The 27,285-nt window shown below is 46.3% G+C and overlaps 1 protein-coding gene across 1 annotated transcript in view; it reads right to left on the reverse strand.

The window, feature by feature from the left end:
• ITGA11 (integrin subunit alpha 11) overlaps positions 1-27,285 on the reverse strand; it is a 255,723-nt gene that overhangs the window by 91,368 nt on the left and 137,070 nt on the right. The window contains exons 9-13 of the mRNA XM_089662070.1: positions 24,472-24,640; positions 17,741-17,811; positions 8,372-8,516; positions 669-817; positions 393-533 (exon numbers count right to left, since the gene is read on the reverse strand). Of these exons, the coding sequence (XP_089518196.1) occupies positions 393-533; positions 669-817; positions 8,372-8,516; positions 17,741-17,811; positions 24,472-24,640 (675 nt within the window). The remainder of the gene's footprint in view (positions 1-392; positions 534-668; positions 818-8,371; positions 8,517-17,740; positions 17,812-24,471; positions 24,641-27,285) is intronic.

Here is a 27,285-nt window from a genome sequence, read left to right on the forward strand (position 1 = left end):
GATTTCAATTCCCAAATTGCACCTGAAATCGCGGCGATGTGAACCAGGGCTAACAGACAGAACGCAAAGGCAGCAATAGAGCTTCAGAAGTCAGGCATGCAACTCCCTAAAAGAAATGAAATCTAATGACAGGCATGGAAAAACCTCACGTTGCACACAAGTTTCACTTTCCACCGCTTCCACAAAAAAAAAAGAAAAAGAAATGTGTGCTGTCGAAGGAATTCAGGCGCGGGGTCTAAACCCTTATGTATATAAGTTGGGTTGAGTGAGCAGTTTGGGTAAACATTGCTCCAAAAAGTTCCTTTCCTAGGTCCTATACGTAAAGGGTGTAAGCAACACAAAAAATTCCCCATCCACTTTAATATAATCAGTGATCAGTGTGACAGACCTACCTCTCTCATGACATAGACAGAGACACGGCCACGCTCCCTCGCTTCACTGAAGAACATTGGAGATCCAACCAACAGCACATCCGTTACCCCATCGCCATCCACATCTACAGAGCCAATTTCACTGCCGAAATATGACCCAATCTGGTGGAGAGAACATAAAACTCAAGTCACATGGAAACAATCTTAGAAAAATGTTTTGTGAAGGCCAATGTCAGTGAATTCCATGGTCACATTCTCCTAACATTGTAATCGTTAGACTCGTACTGGAGTAGTTACCTGTTCCCCCTGTAGAGATTGATGGATGACAAGGTTGTCCATGCCTTGCATGCTGAAGATGATCACCTTCCCCGTGTGATTAAATCGTGGGGCTCCTGCTACATACAGCCTGACGCGTTGCGGTGTCATTACAGATGTGACTGTGTAGCCTGTTTAGAGATAGTGTAAGAACTGTAAGATATATATATAAATATAGTTGAGAAGACTATTTTAAAAATATATTTTTCTTCCATGTGGGTCTGTTCACAAGGTCAGGCCACCTATCACCGAGATGCCCCATTGGGAGATGACCAGGCCATTTCTTTGTCAAATAAATCCATAGCACCTAAGTATAGCCGCCATCGATCTATGACTCCAGTATCGTCAACCGACCACTTCAAACACTGTATGGCCAGGGAAGTAAAAGACAAATTATCTGCAGGGACGTAGATAATGGGGGAGTCAGGGGGGTTCGAACTCCACCCCCAGAGCAACCTGCCAAAATGCCCAGTCAATGCCTCTGCCGCTCAGCCTCAGCACAGTAGAAGCAGAGTTTGTCAGCCACAGGTCTGTTTCCCTGCTAGGTGCTCAAGCCCTATCAGCTTAATAAAGGGGCCACCACAGGGGCGGACTGACAAATCATGGGGCCCCCGGGCAATAGGGGATGATGGGGCCCCTGTGTCCTTGCCCAAACTCAAAAAGGCCTATGAAAAAGGTACCAGGGGCATCTCATGGGGCCCCCTACTGACCCTGGGCCCTCGGGCAGCGCCTGAGTTTCCAAATGGTCAGTCCGCCCTTGGGCCACCAGAGATGTGAAACTCTCTAGTATCAGGCACCTACCGCATCTCCTGCGAGGTCCCGTGACCCGGCTTGTTCTTGACCTTGCTCCATGGATTCTGGTTACTCACCTCGGCTTCCCTCTTACTGTTCTCTTTCTGCTTCCCTGGTACTGACCTCAGCTTGCTTTCTGACTACACTGTTGTCTCACTGTGTATGATCCTGGCTCACCTTGGCTACATTCCCTGACCGTGGTAGTCACCTGCTATCAAGCTACCGGCACCCGGCTTCTTCGAGCCTTGTACCTCACCACATTTAGGTGACAGTCACGGTCAGGGAACGTAGCCAAGGTGAGGTAGCCGAGGTGAGTAACCAGAATCCATGGAGCAAGGTCAAGAACAAGCCGGGTCACGGGACCTCGCAGGAGATGCGGTAGGTGCTTGGTACGTTCCCTGACCGCGGCAGTCACCTGCTATCAAGCTACCGGCACCTGGCTTCTTCGAGCCTTGTACATCACCACATTTAGGGGTTCCCAGACCAGAACTGCAAGGGTAGCCCTCTCGTCAACTCAGCCTTCAACCGAGGTACATGACAGCAGAATTAATAAATGGAATTGTTGGAAAGCTAACATTGAGAAAGAAGATTTCTTGCAGAGCAACACGGGGACAGTGGCTCTTTTCACATTTGCAGTGCTGTCTGCTGTCCCCGAAATGATCTGCAGTAGATCGCTTTTCAGATTAGGGTGAAAGGCACCGCCTGTCAAACTTGGCATGCAGCAATAAAATTACAGTACGATGATGCAAAGCCATTTTTTCATTGTTTTCATTGAGGGGTCTATGGATATATGGGATGCCCAAGGAACTGCAAACTTGAGGACAAACTTCTTACCAAACTGTACACTGCACAAAAATATGGATCAGCAAAAACAGCACTGTCTCCTTAACCCCTTCACGCCGGATCGTCCCAGCGTGAAGAGGCGTTCCTGCGGCAGGAGGTGGGCGGGACGGGGCCTAGTGTCATGTGGCCACCGTGACGTCACGTCACGGCCGGTCACATGATTGGGAAAGGTTTCAATCAAAAGAGCGGACCGGTACCTTTCCATGAGTACATCACATGTGTGCTGGGAGTGCGCAGGGCGCGCGCTCTCAGCACATATGTTTTTTGCTACATGAACGCAAATATGCGGCCGCTCAGCGTCTAGGCCCAGACGTCACGGCCGGTCACATGATCGGGAAAGGTTTCAATCAAAAGAGCGGACCGGTACCTTTCCATGAGTACATCACATGTGTGCTGGGAGTGCGCAGGGCGCGCGCTCTCAGCACATATGTTTTTTGCTACATGAACGCAAATATGCGGCCGCTCAGCGTCTAGGCCCAGACGCCGGAAGGGGTTAAGGAGAACTGAAGTCCCCTTGATGTACCTCCTCAGAGATAAATCCTTCCACCTTCACCCGACTGCACTGAGGGTATCCGTGGGCACGATCTGCCACTTAAGTCATTCCAGATGAGAACTCGTGGGGTCTTGCACCTAACCGTCCTCTCCCTTTATCTGGCCCAGGGGGTGTAGAAGTACTCACACTGTCCTGTCCTGCAGCTTAATGGGTTGCAGCAGTTTTCAGGCCTTACGCTGGGCTCGCTCCTTCCCTGCCGACAGGATTGTCCTCCCTAGGAGACTTGGCACAGTGAAGAGCCTTCTGTCCAGCAACCAGCCTGTAGGCAGGCTCCCCTCCCTGGGGCCCCCTCCCAGGCTTCATTCTCCAGCACCTTCCTTCAGTCCATCTTCCATCTGACTCCCCTGCTGCACAGGCCCTATCATATTTAAGGGTTGCCCTTGGCCACCATGCCTGGCCTCCTGCCGGGGGATTGGCCAAGTTCCCCTATGGGCTCCTCTCCCCCGCCCCTCTTCCAGAAAGAGTCAGAAGTATCTGGAAGGGTGGGAGGGCTCCAGAGGCCCTGACCTGTGGATCCTCCCAGCCTGTCCTGAGGTGAATTCACTACCTCACTCCCAGGCTGACTCGTCCCAGGCTTCTATCAAGCCTCTAACTAAAAAAACAACAAATCCTATATACCTAGAGGGAGCTACAGAACATTAATGGCCATACTAAACTGATGGCAGATGGTCAAATGTTTTAGGTTGCAACACATAACTGATGTTTCTACTGAAATAAAAAAAAATTACAATCACGTTCAGCTAGCTGTTGACTGTAGAAAAGCAAATGAACTGACCATTGTAATCTACCACCAATACGGTATTGGTTTTATGGCTCCAATAGGATCTATAGATGCTTCTCTGATCCACACTGTTGTAGGTGCAATCAATGGGCAAGTTAAATTTGGCTTAAAATAATGTATGTGGTCAAGACCATGGAGGTCCTAATAATCACTGCAAAGCAAAACAAAACAAAAGGCGCACCAACCTTGCGCATTATCTCAGTAAACCAAATTTTATTAAATACAGAATGATACATGGTGGTCGAGTTTTTTAAGTTCTTGTTTCATCCATCCTCCACCTATCTGGGTCTCTGAGTGCAGGAGAGTTCGTCTCTGGTCCTAATAATCAACCAAATCTACAAAGACTTAGTCTTGGTTCACACTACTGCGTGCATGGACGCACACATGCTCTTCACACACGTTCCTTCCCATGTAGGTTAGCCCATTCATTTCAATGGGCTGCCCTACTCAAGGTCAACACAGGGAAAGACGTCCGAAAGCCTCTTTAAAAAACCACACTGCACCCAACCTCATGGCGCTGTTGGCCAATGCAAGGGGGTTTCCGTTAATTATTGGCACCCATGTGCATCTTCTAAAGAGCAGCCTGTGAATTTGCGCCCGTACGCATACATGTGATCCTAGCTTTGAAGGGTTAATATTTAAAGCAGAGGGATCCTCAGGTTGGGTTGCAGGAGGCAGCTTAGGATTTGCAGAATTTGGCTCAGTCCTGTTGGCAATCTGCCTGCCATAACATTACTGCGCAATCCTGAAGTACGGCAGAAGGACGAACTCTAATGCAGCAGCAGTTCTCGGCTCCCACATCCCCCCCCCCAATCCCCCCCACCATCATAGCCAGCACCGGGTCTGTGGTGCAGCGAGCTGCTCCAGGCATTGGGCCAGGCCTCTTTTCCACAGGACCTAAAGCAATAAGATCCGTCCTGGACCTTGCGGATATAAAACACTTTATTTTCCCCCCACAATTTTCCGAGAGAAGTTCCAACACATAGATCAGAATTCTGAGCTGGGCATTAACTCACAAAGTACCCAGGATTATGTATAATGGACACAAGTGATTGGATAATGGCTGCCATACAATGTAACAATGACAGGTTGGCTACAAAAAAAAAGATCTCAATCATTTAAGATGATTTCAGGATCATCATTGTTTCCATATGGCACTATGGGAACCGTCAGTTGATGTGGAATTTCTAAGGCGAAGCTCATGAAAACTGAAGGGTGTCCAGCTCTATAGGATACAAATGATGATGTATCACGTTATACTGTTCACTCTATAAAAGCCATAGGGAGCCATTAAAGTTTCACTGACACAGTAGGAAAAAATGACCAGACTTTGAAGCTATTAAAGATCTGGGCAGAGAATAGCAAATTGACGTCCCCTATGAACAGACATGGCAACCAGAGATTGGGTTTTTTCAAACTTCATTGTGTGTAATTGCTGCCGGCTGAACCTGAATCAATTTAAAGCGTAACTAAACCCCAAAACCAAAAAAAAAAGAATATATTGTAGCCTATTAATCCTTGGATATGGTGGCTGCCAGCGGCGGACTGACCATTCGAGCACACGGGCACTGCCTGAGGGCCTGGGGTCAGTAGCGAACCCCATGGAATGCCACTGGTACCTTTTACAGGCTTTTTTGGGTGTGCTTTGAGTGTGGGCAAGGGCGCCCCATGAGTTGTCAGTCCGCCTCTGGTGGCTGCATTAGTTTTCTTTTTTTTTCTGGGTTTTATTACTTTATTTTCCTGTGGTGATCAGCTCCTGTCATAGCGTGACTACATTTACTCCTCCACTGTATCTATGGAGGAGCAGTATAGCCATCCTTGGACAGCAGCACTGTAAATTTGTGGAGAGGACGGTGTTAGATGGGCTAGTAGATTTAGATGGACTGACTAACAATTTAAAGCTGACCTCCAACTAACAATTAGTAAGCAGTTACTGTAGTTTTTTTTCTCTGTTTTGGAGGTTTTACATAAATGATTAAAAGCTAACCATTGTAAGCACCCCTGCCAGTGGTAAATGTTTTTTAGAGGCTTTTCCCAGGTGATTCTACTTAAGTCCCCCTTGGCTCTTTCTGTGCCCCAAAGTATATAGGGATCTGTAGTTCAGAAACCCAGCTGTTCCTCTACATGACTGTTGCTTTGGACTAGTCCTCCCAAGATTCCCAGCATCTTGCATGGGTCTATGGCTTTGCTCAGCTTTAGTTCTCCTCCTCCTGACTGGAGGAGAATGGTGCAGGATAACTTCATAATCCTCTAACTGGCACTTTTGCTGCACAGCTTGGTGTGTTGAAATAGGCTGTGAAAAAGACAGGCTTGCTGGCAGGATTACCAGGTGAAAATAAATGTAACGCCCTCTAGATTTAGCTAGATAGCATTTTAGTTAGTCAGAGGCTGAGTAGCAGCCTGGGATGAGTCAACCTGTGAGTGAGGCAGGAATTCATCTCATAACAGGATAGAACTCTATCAGGTCAGGGCTTCTGGAGTACTCCCACCTCTCCAGAAACCTGAGAGCTTTCTGGAGGAGGGGTGAAGGAGGCCCAGATCTGCATGTTTGAGGAACCTTTGGCCAATCCCCTGGCATGAGGCTGGGCATGGTGACCAAGGCATCCCCAAAATGTGGCATAGCCTGGGGGGAGGTGTGCAGTGTCAGGTGGAGGATGGAGTAAGGAAGGCTGGAGTGTGGAGCCTGGGAGGGGGCCCCAGGTAGGGGGCCTACCCACAGGCAGCTTGCTGGAAAAGAGGACCTTTACTGTGCCACCATCTCCTGGGGAGGACATCGTGAGCAGCAGGGAGCTAGCCCAGCAAAAGGCCTGAAAGCAGCCACCTACCCACTAAGCTGACAGGAAAAGACAGCATGAGTACTCTTACACCACCTGGGCTGGATAAGGGGAGAGGGCAGTCAGGTGCAAGATCCAACTAGCTTCTCATCTAGGACTGTTTCTACATTAACAGCTCTACCCTCAGAATACCCTCAGTGCAGCTGGGTGAAGAGGAAGATTCATCTGGGGTCTGAGGAGGTACATAAGGAAAAATCTTTGGCACTCTTTAGGGAGAAAGATTGTTGCTATCCGCATTTTGTACATGGTTGCTAAGGAGTTGTCCTCAAGTTCTACCGTACCTCGGGCATCCCATATACTGTACCACTAGACCCCATCCTAGTTCTTAACCCCTTAATAAAATCACAAAACCATGCTCAAGGACTGTTCTTTGACTCCAGTGTGCAAGGTGTAGAAAATTTGTGTTGCCTGGCCATGCATAGCTTAGGGGGACCCAAAACTCAGCGACTCCTAAGGGGGCAAAAAAAAAATCCTAAAAATAATGCAGACACCACATCTAAGAATTAGTAAGCTGCGACATCTTATCTTTTTCTTCTGTCTGAACATACCTTTCTCAGGGTAGCACCCAGGAGCCCATTTTGGATGCTCAGTATGTAAACAGACTTCCAGTTCATCAGTCAAGGCTCTATCATTTCATACCTACCCCACAACGTGAGCCCAACTATTGGTGAAAGAGGCTTAGAGACTTGCTTTAACTTATGGAGTGGAGCTGGAGTCAGTCAGTAGTAAACGGCTTCCACACTGAACTGCAATCTTGGCTCCAGATGGCCTATTTAAGGAACAGAGCTCAACAAAGTTGCTGGATGGTCTTCAACTCTATCCTGCGACTTGAACATGAACTTGTTCCTGAGATCTGTTTTCTCACTACCTGCCCCTGTCCTTCCTACTACAGACCTTGGCTATTTCCTGACCATGGTTTGTCTCTTCTGATTCACAGTTTGACTACATCTAGACTTTGACATACCTCTGCTGATATCCTGGTGCGATTGTGGCTTGTCTCCTGAACTTGAATCTGACTGCTACCCTGCCTGCCTCTTCAGCTACTGCCCACCTGCTGTCTATAGCAGTCTGCTGTGTGCCCTTACGGTCTGGCCAGTTACCTTCCTGACAGTCTGCACAAGCATCTCATAGCCAAGCCTGCCTCTAGATAGAAGCTTCCATGCACTGGACTCATGGTGCCAATGTGACATGGCCTGGATCTGAACCTGCAACCTCTGCTGTGTCTGGTGGTGTCTCTCCTTGCTGAGCCACCTGAGATGCTGCACAGCTCCCTGCCTGTTTCTTTGACTTGTGTCTTGTTTCTCTTGAACCCTTTGCTCTTCCCACGAACTTCCTATTTAAACCATGCCTTTGCACTTCCTGTCTGCCAGATAATGGTGCTCTCTCCAGCCGATATATTGCTCCTTTGTGTACCTGCAGCTGTCCTTATCTCCAATACCACTCGTTACCAAACTTTAGCTTGCTACTCAACTATGCTTCCACTTGATTCCAACCTGTACCTGCTTGTTAACCTTTGACATGTCTACTGACTACTATCCAACTTGATCCCTACCTGCTATATCTGCTAATGGACCCCGGCTTGCTCACCTCCTGGTGGGATGATCCTGAGTACTAACACGCAGCAAAACCCATCCCCACCATAAAGAGCTCTGGTGAATACTAGTAAGTGCTTAGACCCCCGCACCTCTGTTATGCCCACATCATCCGCCAAGGTGACCTACTTGTATACCTATCCTGCTTTTCTCTACTGCTATAGCTACTGTGCATTTCTTAGATGTGTCTGGAGTTCAGGTTTAAGGAGGTATGTTCACACGCCTAGCAATGCTTTCTGTTGCCATCTTTCATACTTTGTTTTTGCTACAGGTGCACATTATGTATTTACCAAGGTACGCCCCATGGTTCTTGAGCTCATCCGGAAACTCCTTGAGGTAAGACTCTCTCCGAGGTATCACCTTCCCACTGCTGGTCTCTTTAAGAACAGCTCCACTCCAGTCATAGGCTCCAACCGCTCCCAGCAATATCCCATCCTAGAGGAGAAGATATCCATAAAATATAACAACACTTCAAGGAAAGCTCATGGAAGAGTAACTCAAAACAATATTTATATCTGGCCATTATCAAAGTTATTATATGCATGTGATAGATGTCCTATACAGTATGCTAAAAATCAGATAGACCCCATGGCAAGGATAACACTGCCTGATAAAACAAGGGTATGCTGGTTCCAATTCTAAGAATTGCATCATGTTCAGTGAAGAGGCAGGAGCCAAAACATTTAAGACATTCAGGTTGCAAGTGGAAAAAGTACATAAAGAAAAGTAAAGTTAAAGTGTTACTAAAGCCAGAACCATGCATTCACTATATATGGACTCCCCGGACCCCGCATTCACTATATATGGACTCCCTGGACCCCGCATTCACTATATCTGCTCTCCCTGGACCCTGCATTCACTATATCTGGACTCCCCGGACCCCGCATTCACTATATATGGACTCCCTGGACCCCGCATTCACTATATCTGCTCTCCCCAGACCCTGCATTCACTATATCCGCTCTCCCCGGACCCCGCATTCACTATATCCGCTCTCCCCGGACCCTGCATTCACTATATCCGCTCTCCCCGGACCCCGCATTCACTATATCCGCTCTCCCCGGACCACGCATTCACTATATCCGCTCTCCCCGGACCCCGCATTCACTATATCCCCTCTCCCCGGACCCCGCATTCACTATATCCGCTCTCCCCGGACCCCGCATTCACTATATCCGCTCTCCCCGGACCCCGCATTCACTATATCCGCTCTCCCCGGACCCCGCATTCCCTATATCCCCTCTCCCCGGACCCCGCATTCACTATATCCGCTCTCCCCGGACCCCGCATTCACTATATCTGGACTCCCCGGACCCTGCATTCACTATATCCACTCTCGCGGGACCCCGCACTCACTATATCCGCTCTCCCCGGACCCCGCAGGATTGCCTAAGGGGGCATCAGCCCCTTGTAGGCAGGTGCAGTCTGTTATCTTCACTTGAGTGGAACTGCAGCTTGGAGAGGAAGTTAGGAGAAACATGGTTTCTCTATGGTCTCCTGGGTCAATGCAGCAGCATTCTGGTTGGCTATGCTGCAGCCATGGGAGCTTTGATGGCCATCTTGGGTCATCAAGGTCTTTTTAAGTCCCTGTCCCTGAGTTTTGGCATGCATTTTAAGAGTGGCTAGTGTAGGGAAAGAGACCCCACTTGTTATGGAAAGCAACTAGCGGTAGTGCAAGGTTCCAGAGGAGTAGGGAAAGGCAGCTAGAGACTTGCTACCCTGTAGGGAAGCCTTACCACTTGGAACCACATTCCACCCTCTGAGACAGACACTGTCAGCATCTCTCCTCAGCCATATCTTTGAACTACATTGAACTGTGAGTGTTTTTCCTAAGCGGTGCTCTGCTTGAAATGTTGGTATTCCATGCCATACAAGTTTCAAGCTTGCTGCAACCAAACTCTGTGTGTTCACTGCCTCCGCACTATGCAAGACCTCTCCACACCCCGTCAGGCTTTTATTTCCTCCTGAAGGATAAGACACTTCTGTTCCAGGTCTCAAACTATTTATACTCATTTCCCAGTAGCCATCTGTGGAAAGCACACAGAGAGTGGCTGAGACAGTATAAATATTTATACTGCCCATTTGCCCTAATCCACATCTATGTTCCAGAACCACCCAGAGGGTTCTGAAATGCACGGAGGGAGCAATCAGACCTGCAGCTTGTGAAACACATGCAGCGCTACCCCAGTGAGGACCACTGGGTTTCTTGGTATTACTAAGCTCAGCACAGCCAGGCAACATGCATTTTCCACAATTTCATTCACAGTCAGTGAACAGTCCACAAGCTTGTTTTAACTTGGATAGGGTAATAGGGATTATGGGATGCCAAACTTAGTTGAATTAAAGCACGGGGACAACTTCCTTCCTATTTACAGAAACAGATCCTGGACTGTTCTTTTCCTTAAAAGCGGTCGGTCTTTGCAGATCAGTAGCAACAACTCCTTATGGACTAGGAACTTGCAGCCCCTCTGAAATCAACTTGGCTCCTTGTTAACTCCATGCAGAGATGTCTCCTCTCCCCTGTAGAACCACTTCCAGCTCCACAACCTGCAGGCATTACCAGCCCTCCTGGCTGCTCTGAAGATCTCCCAGGACAAGAATAAAGGACTCAGCACAGTTCTGTCCTTTGAAAGCTTGCTACATGTGGCAGTGTCTCCCCTTGTGAATCCTTGGGTGTGCTGATGTACACACTCTGTCCTCTTTGCCCCAACTGCTCCCAGGCCTTGATCCTGTTTATGCTGTACTGCTGAATGGATCATTCTGAGCCAGCTTAAGCCCAGCCTGGAGGCCATCAGTCCCCTCCCCCAGACCTAGGCAACCCCTCCCAGGCCACCGACAGTCTCCTCAGCACTCCATCTTCCACCCAACTCTCCAGCCTACCTGACTATCCCATATTTATGGGCTGGTTCACCACTCTACCAGGGCCTCCAAACTTGGGATTGGTTAGACTTACAAACATGCAGATTAGGTCTTCACCTTTTCCGCCTACTGGCTTCTGGAAGGTTTCCATGGTCCTCCAGAACCGGGTGGAGACGATAGAGTCTCAACCTATTAAGTCATCCAGCTTGACCTGCAGTAACCCGACCTTAATCACAGACTCACACAGTTACCATGAGCCATACTCAATAGATTTGCCTCCACTATTCTAGTAGCACACTAGAGGGTGCTACACAAATAATAATCCTAACCAATCACGTGTAGCTGCACTGATTACAGTGAGCTAGAACTAAATTTGCCTAATCCAGAAATTGCAGCCACACTGGTTACGGTGAGCCAAACTAAATTTACCTAACCTATCACCTAGGGGTGTGCTAAATACTGTATAACTAGGTCTCTCATTGTTGATTAATGGATTCCAAGGGCAGCAATGTAATACCAGATAATATTTTTGGTGGCACCTAAATCTAAAGACCAGGAAGCATAATGTAAATGTAGCACCCTCCTAGGTAGCTAGGAAGAGCTAGAGTCCAAATTATTAGAGGCTGAGTAGCAGCCTGGGTGTGATAGCTAGCAGGGTCAAATTTGGGTAGAGCTGAGAGGCTCTGCAGACTGGCTCTCTGAGACTTCCCCCTGCACTAGAACTTAGGAGAAAGTAGAAGCAGTGGGTGGAGGTAAGGAGTGACTAGTCTACACTCTCAAGGCCGATCCCCAACAGGAGGCTTGGCAAGGGGCCAGGACAACCCTTACAATGACAGAGCCTGCTCAGCAGCAGGAGAGTTTGGGTAGAAGATATAAAAGAGAGGCTGGAGAGCAGGAGCCTGGGAGGGGGCCCAGATGGAGAGGAGCTCACCTACAGGCAGAGGAAGGAGCAAAGCTGAGGACTTCACCAGCCCCCAGAGCGAGAACCACCTATGCAACAGGGAAGGAGCGGCCCACCTAGAAGCCCTGGTTGCAGTCACCGACCCACCAGCAGCAAAGGAGAAGGACTGAATGAGTAGACCTGCACCCCCTGGGCCAGTAAGGGAAAGGAGCACTTCAGTGGGAAATTAGATAAGCATACTACTCGGGACTGGCTTCTTGTGAAGTGGCAGATACTGGATCCCCTTACCAGGGATTCACCCAGAACAGCTGGATTAGGAGAATCTGAGGTCTGGGGTGGTACTACAGGAGATGCTGGCTAGCTTTCCAGAAGAGAATTGTGCTGTAAAGACTTGAATATAGTTCCAGAAAAGTTTGCTCTCTGTTGCCATTACCCTTGGGCATCTTGTACACCCCTTACCCCATCTAAGTTTACATCCCCTAATAAAATCCAAAAAATCAAGCTCAAGGATGGGTTACTGTTTCCTGGATGCAAGTCTGTATGGGGAATGCGTGTTGCCCATCTGTGCAGGACTATAGGGGGACCCAAATTTCAGTGACTCCTAAGGGGGTAGTGCTACATAAACATGATGCATTATGTACCATAATGAACTGAGAACAGAGAACAAAAAAGCTTCTGAACAATGAAGCAACATGTCACTGCTTCTCTAGGAAACTATTGTGAAACCTACATATAAAAATGATCGTACCACCCAAAGATGTGGTCAGAACTAAGCATCGAACATTACTGCAAACTTCCCAAACAAATAGGAACCTTACCCTTATCATTTTGTTGGATTATTTGGGAAATGTAATTTATAATACCTCATTTTTTCCAAAACGCATTTAAGAATGTCAAGGTAGGGCCTCCTTTCAGAACTAAAGAACATTTAATCCTATCCCATTACAAAAAGGGATCAGTGAAAGGTTAAATATCTCTGTGGTTATGACCGCTGTTGCCTAAAGGTTTTCTGGCTCCCAAATGTAGACTAACCATTGTGCAGGATCAATCAGTGGAAGTCGTAGCTGAACCGGCAGTGAGGCCGACGTGGGCAGTTGTCCTAACCAACAACATATTATAGAGGATCATAGAAATAATGCTTATCTCCTTCAATTTACAGTATGTAAGCTGTATCCGCCTAACTGGTGGACCTGATTATAACATGACAACATAACATACGTCAAAGAAAACAATGCCCATAGAGTGACCCACTAGACCTGCTTGTACATAAAGTGTTTGTAGACCCCAAATCTATTTTCAATATGTTTGGCTTTATGTCTCAGTGTACAGTGGGGCAAAAAAGTATTTAGTCAGCCACCAATTGTGCAAGTTCTCCCACTTACAAAGATGAAGCATTTCAAGGTCCTGGAGTGGCCTAGCGACTATGGGGTTGAGATCTGGAGACTGGCTAGGCCACTCCAGGACCTTGAAATGCTTCTTACAAAGCCACTCCTTATTTGCCCAGGCGGTATGTTTGGGATCATTGTCATGTTGGAAGACCCAGCCATGTTTCATCTTCAATGCCCTTGCTGATGGAAGGAGGTTTGCACTCAAAATCTCACGATACATGGCCCCATTCATTCTGTCCTGTACATGGATCAGTCGTCCTGGTCCCTTTGCAGAGAAACAGCCCCAAAGCATGATGTTGCCACCCCCATGCTTCACAGTAGGTATGGTGTTCTTTGGATGCAACTCAGCATTCTCTCTCCTCCAAACACCTCTACCAAACAGTTCTATTTTGGTTTCATCTGACCATATGACATTCTCCCAATCCTCTTCTGGATCATCCAAATGCTCTCTAGCAAACTTCAGACGGGCCCCGACATGTACTGGCGTAAGCAGGGGGACACGTCTGGCACTGCAGGATCTGAGTCCCTGGCGGCGTAGTGTGTTACTGATGGTAGCCTTTGTTACGTTGGTCCCAGCTCTCTGCAGGTCATTCACTAGGTCCCCCCGTGTGGTCCTGGGATTTTTGCTCACCGTTCTTGTGATCATTTTGACCCCACGGGGTGAGATCTTGCGTGGAGCCCCAGATCGAGGGAGATTATCAGTGGTCTTGTATGTCTTCCATTTTCTAATTATTGCTCCCACAGTTGATTTGTTCACACCAAGCTGCTTGCCTATTGCAGTTTCAGTCTTCCCAGCCTGGTGCAGGTCTACAATTTTGTTTCTGGTGTCCTTCGACAGCTCTTTGGTCTTCACCATAGTGGAGTTTGGAGTGTGACTGTTTGAGGTTGTGGACAGGTGTCTTTTATACTGATAACAAGTTCAAACAGGTGCCATTGATACAGGTAATGAGTGCAGGACAGAGGAGCCTCTTAAAGAAGAAGGTACAGGTCTGTGAGAGCCAGAAATCTTGCTTGTTTGTAGGTGACCAAATACTTATTTCCACCATAATTTGCAAATAAATTCTTTCCAAATCAGCCAATGTGATTGTCTGGATTTGTTTTCTCATTTTGTCTCTCATAGTTGAGGTCTCCCTATGATGCCAATTACAGGCCTCTCTCATCTTTGTAAGTGGGAGAACTTGTACAATTGGTGGCTGACTAAATACTTTTTTGCCCCACTGTATATAGTTGTCTCCAACCCTTTGGATCAGCAGGAGCCAGTTTTTTAAATGGCCTGTGACAGAGCCGGTAGGTGGCACTGTGATTGGCTGCACCGTGCCGACATCATCTGGAGCTTGTCTTACTGGCTCCCGAACATTAGTAGCTGACCATGAGCTGTCCATAACAGCTTGGTCACAGCTCTGGGGGTGCCAATGCAGCATGTCCCAGAGCAAGTCAAAAATGAGTATATGTGGCGGAGGGTTTAAGCCCCCCCTTCCCTGCCGCCACATATTTAGGTGTCGTAAATATATACCATTTTTGAGAATCTGTTGCAAAATTTCTTACCAGAAGATCCTGCCAGTTCCAGCACTTCCTGTTACAGAATGACAAAGCCACTGTCTCGCAATCAGCAGCAACTTTGTCAGCCTACAATGTGCTCTCCATCAAGCGTCCGTTTGGTTGCCTACAGGGGCAGACTGACCATTTGGAAACTCGGGCACTTCCCGAGGGGCCGGGGTCAGTAGGGGGCCCCATGAGATGCCCCTGGTACCTTTTTCATAGGCTTTTTTGAGTTTGGGCAAGGACACAGGGGCCCCATGATCCCCTATTGCCCGAGGGAACCATGAGTTGTCAGTCCGCCCCTGGTTGCCTATCAGGTCCATAAGATGGGAAGCCAAATTGCCAACTAAATGAACTTGCACAGTGAGCTACCAATTCTGCTCTGCTAATAGTGAGGCATTGGTCTAGTGTTGTCAGTCTGCAACTAGAAGTGCAGAATCTCCTGATAAAAAACTCTGGAACAGGTTCCTCCCAAACAAAAATTGTTTAAGACAACTTTATTTGAGACATGACACCAAATATGCTGAAAATTTGAGCTTACATACACCATGATACACCCACTTCCACACTCTCTATGCCATTTCATGGGGTGCGTCATCAATATAAGGTATTTTACATGTAGTGCTACCTCGCCGCTGTATTTAACTAGTTCCTTCCCGAACAGTGCAGAGGCTACCAGTCTTACAAGCAAGATTAGTCCATTCACTCCGGCTCCATTAAACAGCCTAGGGGATGTGTTACTTGCAAAACTTTAACAAGAAAGGGAAAGGGGCATGGGATACTCCATAACACCATAAGTACTGTTAGCGGAGGACACTCTACTCTTGGTAAAGGTAGCACAGTCTAGCTCTCACAGCTGCGAATCATAAGGTAGATTACAGAACAGCCTATTTTCTCACAGCTGGGGACCATGAGATAGCTCTATAGAAGTTAAATTCTCAAAGCCGAAGACCATGAGATAGCTCCACAATAGTTAAAGTCTCATAGCTGAAGACCATGAGATAGCTCCAGAACAGTTAAAGTCTCATAGCTAAAGACTATGAAACAGCTCCACAATAGTTAAAGTCTCATAGCCGGGGACCATGAGATAGGTTCGGAATAGTTAAAGTCTCATCACCGGGGACCAAGAAATATCTCCAGAATACTTCAAAGTCTCATAGCTTGGGACCATGAGGTAGCTCCAGAATAGTTAAAAGTCTCATAGCTGGGGACCATGAGATAGCTCCAGAATAGTTAAAATTCTCATAGCTGGAGACCATGAAATAGCCCCTGAATAGTTAAAAGTCTCAAAGCTGAAGACTATAAATTAGCTCCAGAAAAGTTAAAGTCTCAGCTGAAGACCATGAGATAGCTCAATATAGTTAAAGTCTCTTAGCTGAGGACCATGAGATAGCTCCAGTATAGTTAAAGTCTCATAGCTGGAGACCATGAGATAGCCCCTGAATAGTTAAAAGTGCGGACCGCACTGACAGTGAGAACACCTTGCCTGCCGTTGTGGCCATCGTCATTTTTCTATGCTTTTTAGATACATGCTTCGTCTGTGAGTATGTTTTTATTTTTCACTCCTTACAATAAAGCTTGGATAATGCACTGGGTGTGTGCGCCACCTGTTTTCTCTTTATCCAGTGGCTGATCTCCTGTCTGAGGAGGGCTGCACCCCTGAAGCATTTCCTTTGGTTGTCGCTGTCCTGGTACCCTTGGCTTCCCTTTTGGCTGTGCATATCCTGAGGCGCTGGAGAGTACATACGATATCCTGAATAGTTAAAAGTCTCAAAGCTGAAGACCATAAATTAGCTCCAAAAAAGTTAAAGTCTCATCACTGGGGACCATGAGATAGCTCCAGAATAGTTAAAGTCTCAGTTGAAGACCATGGGATAGCACCAGAATAGCTAAAAGTCTCATCACTGGGGACCATGAGATAGCTCCAGAATAGTTAAAGTCTCAGTTGAAGACCATGGGATAGCACCAGAATAGCTAAAAGTCTCATCACTGGGGACCATGAGATAGCTCCAGAATAGTTAAAGTCTCAGTTGAAGACCATGGGATAGCACCAGAATAGCTAAAAGTCTCATCACTGGGGACCATGAGATAGCTCCAGAATAGGTAAAGTCTCATCACTGGGGACCATGAGATAGCTCCAGAATAGGTAAAGTCTCATCACTGGGGACCATGAGACAGTTCTCTCCGATTACACTGCTTTAGGGAGTCAGTCAGGGGCTCTCCTCACAAGTCCTAAAGCAGTTGCATCCTCAAACTCGATCCCTTGATAGAGAGGTCCAGCATTTAGTCCACAGGTGTTTCAGGGGCAAGCAATCCCCTGAAGCTCACAGATCCATCCCCGGCAGGGGGAGAAGATAATCTCCTCAAGGTTTCAGGCTATTTACCACCTCCTGGACCACCTTATGTGCACACCTCCTCAGGGATTGGCCAGGACATAGTAAATATTCAGCAAGCTTCTTCGGGAAACAGTCAAGCTCCTAGCTTGTGAAACTATGAGCAGACCAAGGCAAATGATCACTGCTCCTCTGATTACAGAGCAAGCCAAAAACTAAATTCACCTAGCATTCTATACTAGGAGGGTGCTACATCTAATAGAATGTAAAGGAAGGTGCTGGAACACACAAAGAGGGGGGACACTAGAAACTTGTAGGGAATTATGGCAGGGACATCTCGGAAGTGAAATACCCGGGACTCGGCCAACCAGGGCCCACCTAAAACTAAAAGATCACTTTCAGAAAAGCTGATCCTGCAATTAACACGTATACAAAAAATACTAGTGTGACTAAATATACAGGCTTCAATCATGAAAGTTTCTTCTAAAAAAAATGGGTTGTTCTGTCTTTCCACAATTAGTCGGCGTCGGACCCCCTACTAGACTGATGGAGAATTAACAGACATTGTAATACAGACATTTGTAGAACCTTGTGATGGTTGATACGATGTGATGGCTGCCAACCCCACTCTGTACTCACCTCTACCACATGGGACGAAAACCCAGCCTGGGACATCTCGAGCCCAAAGGATGTCTCATTCTTATTGGTCCCTGCAATCAAAACATAGAAATATCTTGAGTGATTGAACTGTGCATTCTGATACCAACTTAGCTTAACCACTTCCAGTCCAGCTCATGTATATAAACGGCCGGATGGGAACAGTACAGGGGCGGGTTCCTGTTCACAAACGGCGCCCGCATTTTTCAGCCTGTGTGCGCTCCCTGGGATCATTGTACAGGACTTCTGTGAGGTCCTGATCATGTGATCACTGACATAGTAGTAAGCAAGATGTCACTTCTGACATCATTGCTTACTACGTGTGAAATCTGTGAATGATCACAGAGATCACATGGTACAGGGCTATTCACAGCACCCTTGTACCATGTGACAAGCTGTGACCAATCACAGCTCACACAGTATTTCTCAATGGCTGCAAGAATGCAGCCAGAGAGGAGAAACGATTGCTTTTACAGCCTTTATGGGTGTAAAAGCAATCAGTGTAAAAAAAAAAAAAATCTTCATCACCCCCACAAGTAGTACAGTGTCACTATGGTGATGCTGTACTGCTAGGCTGACAGCATGTTAAAAAAACACATAAATAATAATATAAAAATGTAAAACAAAATTTAGAAAAATTATAATTTTTGGTTATAAACTAATTTGGGTTAATTGTTTTACTAAAAAGATAGATGAATACATTTTGGCCAAGATTTCTGAAAAAAGATTATTTATTTGCAAAATTTTATAAGAAAAACAGTTGTTTTCAAAATGTTTGTACTTTTTCATTTATATAGCAAAAAAAAAAAAAATTCAGTGTTGAATAAATACCAGCAAAATAAAGTTTGATCTGTCTCAAAAAAATGCTAAAAAATTAATATGGGTGCAGTGTTGCATGACCGCGCAATTGTCATTCAAAGTGTGATAGCGCTGAAAGCTGAAAATTGGCCTGGACAGGAAGGGGGGGAAAGTGTCCGGACTGGAAGGGGGGGAAAGTGTCCGGACAGGAAGGGGGTGAAAGTGTCCGGACTGGAAGGGGTGAAAGTGTCCGGACTGGAAGGGGGGGGGGGGGAGTGTCCGGACTGGAAGGGGGGGAAAGTGTCCGGACTGGAAGGGTGGTGAAGGTGTCCGGACTGGAAGGGGGGGGGGAAGTGTCCAGACTGGAAGGGTGGTGAAAGTGTCTGGACTGGAAGGGGGGGGGGAAGTGTCCAGACTGGAAGGGTGGTGAAAGTGTCTGGACTGGAAGTGGTTAAATACCTTGGACTGTCTACTTTCTAAAAAGGTAATTTGGGGGTCATTTTTTATGTCCCAGCCAGGGGCGGACTGACCATTTGGAAACTCGTGCATTGCCCGAGGGCCCGGGGTCAGTAAGGGGCCCCATGAGATGCCCCTGGTACCTTTCATAGGCTTTTTTGGGTGTGGTTTGAATGTGGGCGAGGACACAGTGGCCCCATGATCTCCTATTGCCCGGGGGCGCCATGAGTTTTCAGTCTGCCCCTGGTCCCGGCATTTTCAGGCCTCAAGAAATTAGATCGGCCGTCAGTACATCGGGATTGATCGATTTTCAGATATATCCCATAGTATGTGGATCTATAACTTTCCTACAGACTGAATAATAAACACTGATTTGGGTTATTTTCACTAAAGAAATGTAGCAGAATACATCTCGGCGTAACTTTATGAAGAAAGATTTTTTATTTGCAAAATTTTAAAACAGAAACAAATAAAAATGCATTTTTTTGCTTTCAATCTGTTTTTTATCTAGCAAAACATAAAAAAGCCCCCAGCGGTGATTAAATACCACCAAAAGTAATCTATTTGTGTGAAAAAATGATAAAAATGTCATGTGGGTGCAGTGTTGCATGACCGCGCAATTGTCATTCAGAATGCAACAGCTGAAAATTGGCCTGGGCGGGAAGGGCGTGAAAGTGCCCGGTAGGCGAGGGGTAAAAAGCATGTAGGTGGCCCCCAGGCCCCAAGGTACCCGGTCAGGGACAAACCACACAGTTCTTGATTCTTGTGATTATTTGGTATTTTGCAGTTCTGGGACAAGGTCATCTAGAGCCCAGGGAGAAGATGCCAAATGGCTCCCCTCCAAAATGTATGAGCATTATGCCTCAGCAAAATCTCCTCCCTCTCCACCCCCAAAATCCAACCACTATGGGGGGGTTATAGATGACTACAGGATCTCAGCATCAGAGCCCTGCACTAGAGATATCATTGGCTGTCCCATCGCCACTGTGCAGTGTTTGCTTACCCGCCCCCTACCCATGTTCTTTGTTGGAAGGGGATGGGGGAAGATAAACAAACCCTGTCCTAATCCTGGAGAGCTGCAGTGGTAGGAGGAGCAGCTGGAGGGGAGAGAGAGCACAGCCTGCCCCTCCTCCCGGCTCTCTCCTCCTCTGCAGATCTGGCGCGTCTCCTCCAGTACTAAGCTGACGGTGAAGCTGCCATACCTACTCCTGTCAGCTTGTAGGTAGGAACTCTCCATGTGGTGCCATCAGTGGCGTATTTAGGTTTCGTGCTGCCCTAGGCAACACAAAAATCGGCTCCCCCCCACCAGACAGACCCTGACACTGACAAACACCCCCCTCCCCCATGATAAGAGCCTGACATTGACCAACAACACCCCACGCAAGAGAGCTTTCCACTACCATCGCCCCATACACACTGGCAACCCCTCCCCCTACCCTGGCTAGAGAGGACATTCACCTTCACAGCTCTGGACATCCCCAGACTCTGCATACACCATCAAGCAGCCCGCAGCCTCTCTCAGATCCCACCTGGTCCCCATGCTGCGTGTGTCACTTCTTCCATCCCTTCCTTCGGGGGGCAGCGCTGCCCCCCTGAAAAATGCTGCTGCTCCCCTGAAAAATGCTGTTGCCCCACTGAAAAAATGCCGCCCTAGGCAAATGCCTTGTTTGCCTTGTGTAAATATGCCCCTGGGTGCCCCCCACCTCACATGATACCAACACGACCAGGGCAGCCGCCCCTCCCGTCCACCCCTTGTCCCATCCCTGGTTAAGAGTTCTTGTAGGCCCTGATCTGTAGCAATGCAGCAATCATAATTTCTCAGTATTACCAGGTTCGGGCCCAGGGGCTGACTGACCATTCGGGCTCTTGGGCTTGGGGTCAGTAGGGGGCCCCATGAGATGCCCCTGGTACATTTCATAGGCTTTTTTGGGTGTGGTTTGAGTGTGGGCAAGGAAACAGGGGCCCCATGATCCCCTATTGCCTGGGGGCCCCATGAGTTGTGAGTTGACCCCTGCTCGGGCCGTAGTACTAAATGATGGTTTGTGTTGTACTAGACGCACTGTATGGCTACTAAGGAGTTCTTCTGGCTACCAGGGTTGACTTTCTGCAGGTGTGGTCCCTGTTCTGACCCCACTCATCAAAAATCTCTATCTGTGCTGATCACTTTGCCTAACAATCGAGGTCTCTATCCCCAACCAGGGGCGGACTGACTATTTGGAAACTCAGGCACTGCCCGAGGGCCCGGGGTCAGTAGGGGGCCCCATGAGATGCCCCTGGTCCCTTTTTCAAAGGTTTTTTTGAGTCTGGACAAGGACAGAGGGGCCCCATGATCCCCTATTGCCCGGGGGCCCCATGAGTTGTCAGTCCGCCCCTGTCCCCGACCTACCACTCACTCCGGGTGTGCCCAAATGATACAGGAGACCCTGTGGTCGAGGTTCCAAAATGGAGGTCCCCAGAGGATGCAACACTCAACTGGACAGCTAGCTTCTCTGAGATCCAAAGGGGTCCACAAGGGAACAATTTCCCGAACAAACTCATCTCCATCTGTAATAATGGCACAGTGCCGCCTACAGGACGAAGGGGGAATCTGCACTTGCCTACAAGCAGGTAACATGTTCATCTATAGCAGTGTTTCTCAACTCCAGTCCTCATGGACCCCCAACAGGTCATGTTTTCAGGATTTCCCTCAGATGAAACAGCTGTGGTAATTACTAAGGCAGTGAAACCGATCAAATCACCTGTGCAAAATAATGGAAATCCTGAAAACATGACCTGTTGGGGGTCCATGAGGACTGGAGTTGAGAAACACTGATCTATAGGTAGATTCCTGAATTTGGCACAAAGCAGCTTTGTACAAATGTGTTCACATACATAGGTTGTACAGGTTGTGAGAACATATTAAAGATACCATATGAGGCGGTATTAAAAAGTTTCAAGACTAGTTTTTAACAAGCCAACAGATGGCAGCACAAGGCTGCACGCACAGTCCCAGGGAGCACCGACCTATACGAGGTGGTATCAAAAAGTTTTGAGACTGGTTTTGTAACACACCAACAGATGGCAGCACAAGGCTGCACGCATAGTCACAGGGAGCACCGACCTATACGAGGTGGTATCAAAAAGTTTCGAGACCGGTTTTGTAACATGCCAACAGATGGCAGCACAAGGCTGCACACACAGTCACGGGGAGCACCGACCTATACGAGGCAGTATTAAAAAGTTTGGAGACTAGTTTTGTAACACGCCAACAGATGGCAGTACAAGGCTGCATGCACAGTCACAGGGAGCACCGACCTATGTGAGGTGGTATCAGCACCACGTCGTATAGTCTGCACACAAAAGGGGATGTAGAGTGGTTTTGCACAGACAGCCTGTGGTATAGCATCTAAACCAGAGAATGAACAAAGCCTGGGAGGCAACAGTGGGAGCTCTATTGAGCAAGCAGGGATTGAGCAAATAATGAACCTAATGTATAATCCATAAGGCTGCTCTGTTTTCTGCATTATCTTCCTAGACTCCATCTCCAGACCGGGTGGCTCCATCTCCAGATAGGGTGGCTCTATCTTCAGACCGGGTGGCCCTATCTCCAGACTGGGTGATTCTATCTCCAGATTGGATGGCTCTATCTCCAGACTGGGTGATTCTATCTCCAGATTGGATGGCTCTATCTCCAGACTGGGTGGCCCTACCTCCAGACCGGGTGGCCCTATCTCCAGACCGGGTGGCCCTACCTCCAGACCGGGTGGCCCTATCTCCAGACCGGGTGGCCCTATCTCCAGACCGGGTGGCCCTATCTCCAGACCGGGTGGCCCTATCTCCAGACCGGGTGGCCCTACCTCCAGACCAGGTGGCTCTACCTCCAGACCGGGTGGCCCTATCTCCAGACCGGGTAGCTCTATCTCCAGACCGGGTGGCTCTATCTCCAGAAAGGGTGGCCCTATCTCCAGACCGGGTGGCCCAGTCACTACATTCCCATAACTCCCCAGTACCACTTATCTCCTCAATCACTTCACTTCAAAGAAATAAATTATGTACAATGATGCTTTCTCAACTCTACAAGGGCCTGGAATTTTTGTACTGACCCTGTGCCCCATGGCTAGGACATGCAGGGCCGTGGATAAGGGGGTACCACCAGTCCTCCTGTATGGGGCCCAGGCAGCTTGTGAATCGGATGTGGGCAGGGAGGGTAATTGGCACTTTGGCGGGGGGGGGGGGGGGCAGTCACTGGAATCGATCCCCTGTATGGCTCTCTCTGCAGCAGCTTAAAACTGGCTTCTTCTCTCCTTCCTCCTGGCTTTCAGCCAGTCATACAGGGAATCGGTTCCAGTAATTGTCCCCCCCACCACACCCATCACCCTCCTTGCTCACCATACAATTCCCCCTGCTGCCCAGGCCTCCCCACCACCGCAGTGCTGCCAGCTTCCCTCCTCTCCTTCTCACCGGCAGCTGCAGGCACACGATAGGATCCTTCATGATGGAGAGTATCCCTTCCCTGCTCTCAGGAGATGTTGTGGCAGAGAGATCCTCCCTTCCAGCACCCTGCCAGTAGGTAGGCCCCTTTCCTCGGCCCCCTTACCAGACTCCACACTCCAACCTTCACTCCTTCTTCCACCCGACACTGTACCTTGCTACTCAAGCTCAGTCATATTTAAGGGCTGTCCTGGCCCCATCCGAAGTCTCCTGCTTGGGGATTGGCTAATATCCCTTTAAGTATGCAGGCCAGCTCCTCCTCACTCCCACCCACTGACTTCTATAAATTTCTCCAGCTTCTAGAGCAGGGGGAGGTATCAGAGAATCGACCTGCAGAGCCCTCAGCCCTGACCTAAAGTAACCTGGCTGACTCACACCCAGGCTCCTATCAAGCCTCTATCTAAAACAACTAACCCCCCCCCCTCAGTGGCGTCCCCAGACAGGTGCGGGGGTTGCGTGCCACACTAGGTGACACCAGACTCTCTCCACGAGCTCCACGAAAAGGAAAGTTTTAAAGCATGCCGACGATCCCCGCAAGATGGATCAGATCTGCGGATTGAGCATAATGGATCAGAGTCCGATCCATTATGCTCCCCAATCCGCAAATCCGATCCATCCTGCGGGGATCGTCGGCTTGCTTTCAAACGTTCCTTTTCGTGAAGCTCGTGGAGAGATCAGTTAACCCCGTATAGGTTGCAAGCCGACGATCCCCGCAGGATGGATCAGATCTGCGGATTGGGGAGCATAATGGATCGGACTCCGATCCATTATGCTCAACCCACAGATCCGATCCATCCTGTGAGGATCGTCGGAGGGGTGACACCAAGTGTTACCGCAGCGGGTGACACCAACCGTAGGGATGCCCCTGCTCCCCCTAGCTGAACCTGAAGGGCGTTACACATACAAAGACACGTACCTCTATAAAAGGAAATAACAAATGGGTTGCAGAGAAATGTATAAATATTTTACACAATAAATGTGAATATTACCTCCTTCCAGACTGAAAATTCTTTCCCCGAGTGCATCCACAATGTCCTTTAGTGCAGCTTCGTTTGTCACATTGAAGAAGTGCTTATCATCCGGGTCACTGGCAATGTACTTGATTTCATTTAGGAAGGCTTTAGGATTAATCCCTCGTCTGTTGTAATATCCCAGGACCTGCAGGAGAAGCAGACAGCAACGTCACCTCCTCTTGGATGTCTGTGTTATGTCGCTCTTATGTATTATTTCTGTGTTGTATTGAACTGCATCAGGTTATTATCATTTCGTAGTATGCAGACACCTAGTGGCTGTTTGGGCCACTGCAACATATTTACTATGTGATTTGGTTTATCCATCTGTCCTCCCCTCTTGGTCCTAGCTATACATTCCCTATTTCTACCCTGTTCCCTTAGTCAGCTTTAGTTATTCACCGACAGAAAACGTTTTGTCTTCTTTCAAAGGACTGAAAAAAAAAAACATCCTCTGTATTGTAATTATCTGAAGTATAACTGAGTTGGATTCAAAGTCTGTGTCTTCCTGAAGATTTAACCCCTTCACGCCTAAGGGTAAAACAAATCTAAATCCCTAAGCACAATTTTGCTACGTTGACCTGTGTTAGTAAAACCATACAGATCATCACAACTACTTTGTACATCTAGGTGGATTATACCGCGTTTTTTCAGGACAAATTGGGCTTTCATTTGGTGGTAAATGATAATGGATATCTCCTGATTTTTTTTTTATTATCAAAGGAAAACTGGCCCAACATAGTAAAAAAAAAAAAATTAAATTTAGCTGTGTGTTTCTTGTTACTACCATAACCTACCACCAAAGAACAACCCAAAATAAATTCTTCAGCTCTTGATGATCGCAGCGATACCATATATGTGTATGTTATTTGTTGTTTGTACCCGTAGTACAGCCCAGAAACAATAGTGTGCATTTTGTTTTTGTCTTTTTTTTTTTACCTAAAACACACTGACACCAATTTTTTTTTATAAATCCTGACCTTTGACCCAAACACTAACCCTAGCACTGATCTAGGTATTTTTTTCTTTATTTTTTATTTTATTTTTTAATATTTATTTATCTTTTTTTTTTTTACAAACATTTTTTTTTCTCTCTATGCCAGGAGTTAGAGAGATACAATGTATAATAGAATGTATATAATAATACAATGTATAATAGAATGTATATAATGATACAATGTATAATAGAATGTATATAATAATACAATGTATAATGGAATGTATATAACGATACAATGTATAATAGAATGTATATAATAATACAATGTATAATAGAATGTATATAATGATACAATGTATAATAGAATGTATATAATGATACAATGTATAATGGAATGTATATAACGATACAATGTATAATAGAATGTATATAACGATACAATGTATAATAGGATGTATATAATGATACAATGTATATTAGGATGTATATAACTATACAATGTATAATAGGGTGTATATAATGATACAATGTATATTAGGATGTATATAATGATACAATGTATAATAGGATGTATATAATGACACAATGTATAATGGAATGTATATAATGATACAACATATAATAAAGTGTATATAATGATACAATGTATAATAGGATGTATATAATGATACCATGTATAATAGGATGTATATAATGATACAATGTATAATAGGATGTATATAACGATACAATGTATAATAGGATGTATATAACGATACAATGTATAATGGAATGTATATAATGATACAATGTATAATGGAATGTATATAATGATACACTGTATAATAGGATGTATATAATGATACAATGTATATTAGAATGTATATAATGATACAATGTATAATGGAATGTATATAATGATACAATGTATAATGGAATGTATATAATGATACAATGTATAATTGAATGTATATAATGATACACTGTATAATAGGATGTATATAATGATACAATGTATAATAGGATGTATATAACAATACAATGTATAATAGAATGTATATAATGACACAATGTATAATGGAATGTATATAATGATACAATGTATAATAGGGTGTATATAATGATACAATGTATAATAGGATGTATATAACGATACAATGTATAATGGAATGTATATAATGATACAATGTATAATAGAATGTATATAATGATACAATGTATAATAGGATGTATATAATGATACAATGCATAATAGAATGCATATAATGACACAATGTATAATATGATGTATATAATGATACAATGTATAATAGAATGTATATAATGATACAATGTATAATATGATGTATATAATGATACAATGTATAACAGGATGTATATAATGATACAATGTATAATAGGATGTATATAATGATACAATGTATAATAGAATGTATATAATGATACAATGTATAACAGAATGTATATAATGATACAATGTATAACAGAATGTATATAATGATACAATATATAACAGAATGTATATAATGATACAATGTATAATAGAATGTATATAATGATACAATTATCTTTCTCCTCCATTCATAGAGAGATAAAAAAACAAGGGGGCTGGGCTGTACATTGACTGATCACTGTGATAGCCAATCAGAGGCTATCACAGCGATCATGTGACCCGGAAATGGGAGTCCCAGGTCCCGATCGTTAGAACGGGACTCAGGGCTCTCAGTGACACCACGGTCTTTGTGCTGGGAGCGCGCCGCATGGGTACGCAAATATGCGGCTCCATGGAAAAAAGCCCAGTTCGGTAAGGACGCATATTTGTGTGACATCGGCGTCAAGGGGTTAAGCTGCCTGTGGATGCTGCCAAGTCAGCA

This window comes from Staurois parvus, unplaced genomic scaffold (assembly GCF_062004578.1).
Source record: "Staurois parvus isolate SC_StPar_1 unplaced genomic scaffold, SC_StPar_1.0 ptg001422l, whole genome shotgun sequence".
NCBI lineage: Eukaryota > Metazoa > Chordata > Amphibia > Anura > Ranidae > Staurois > Staurois parvus.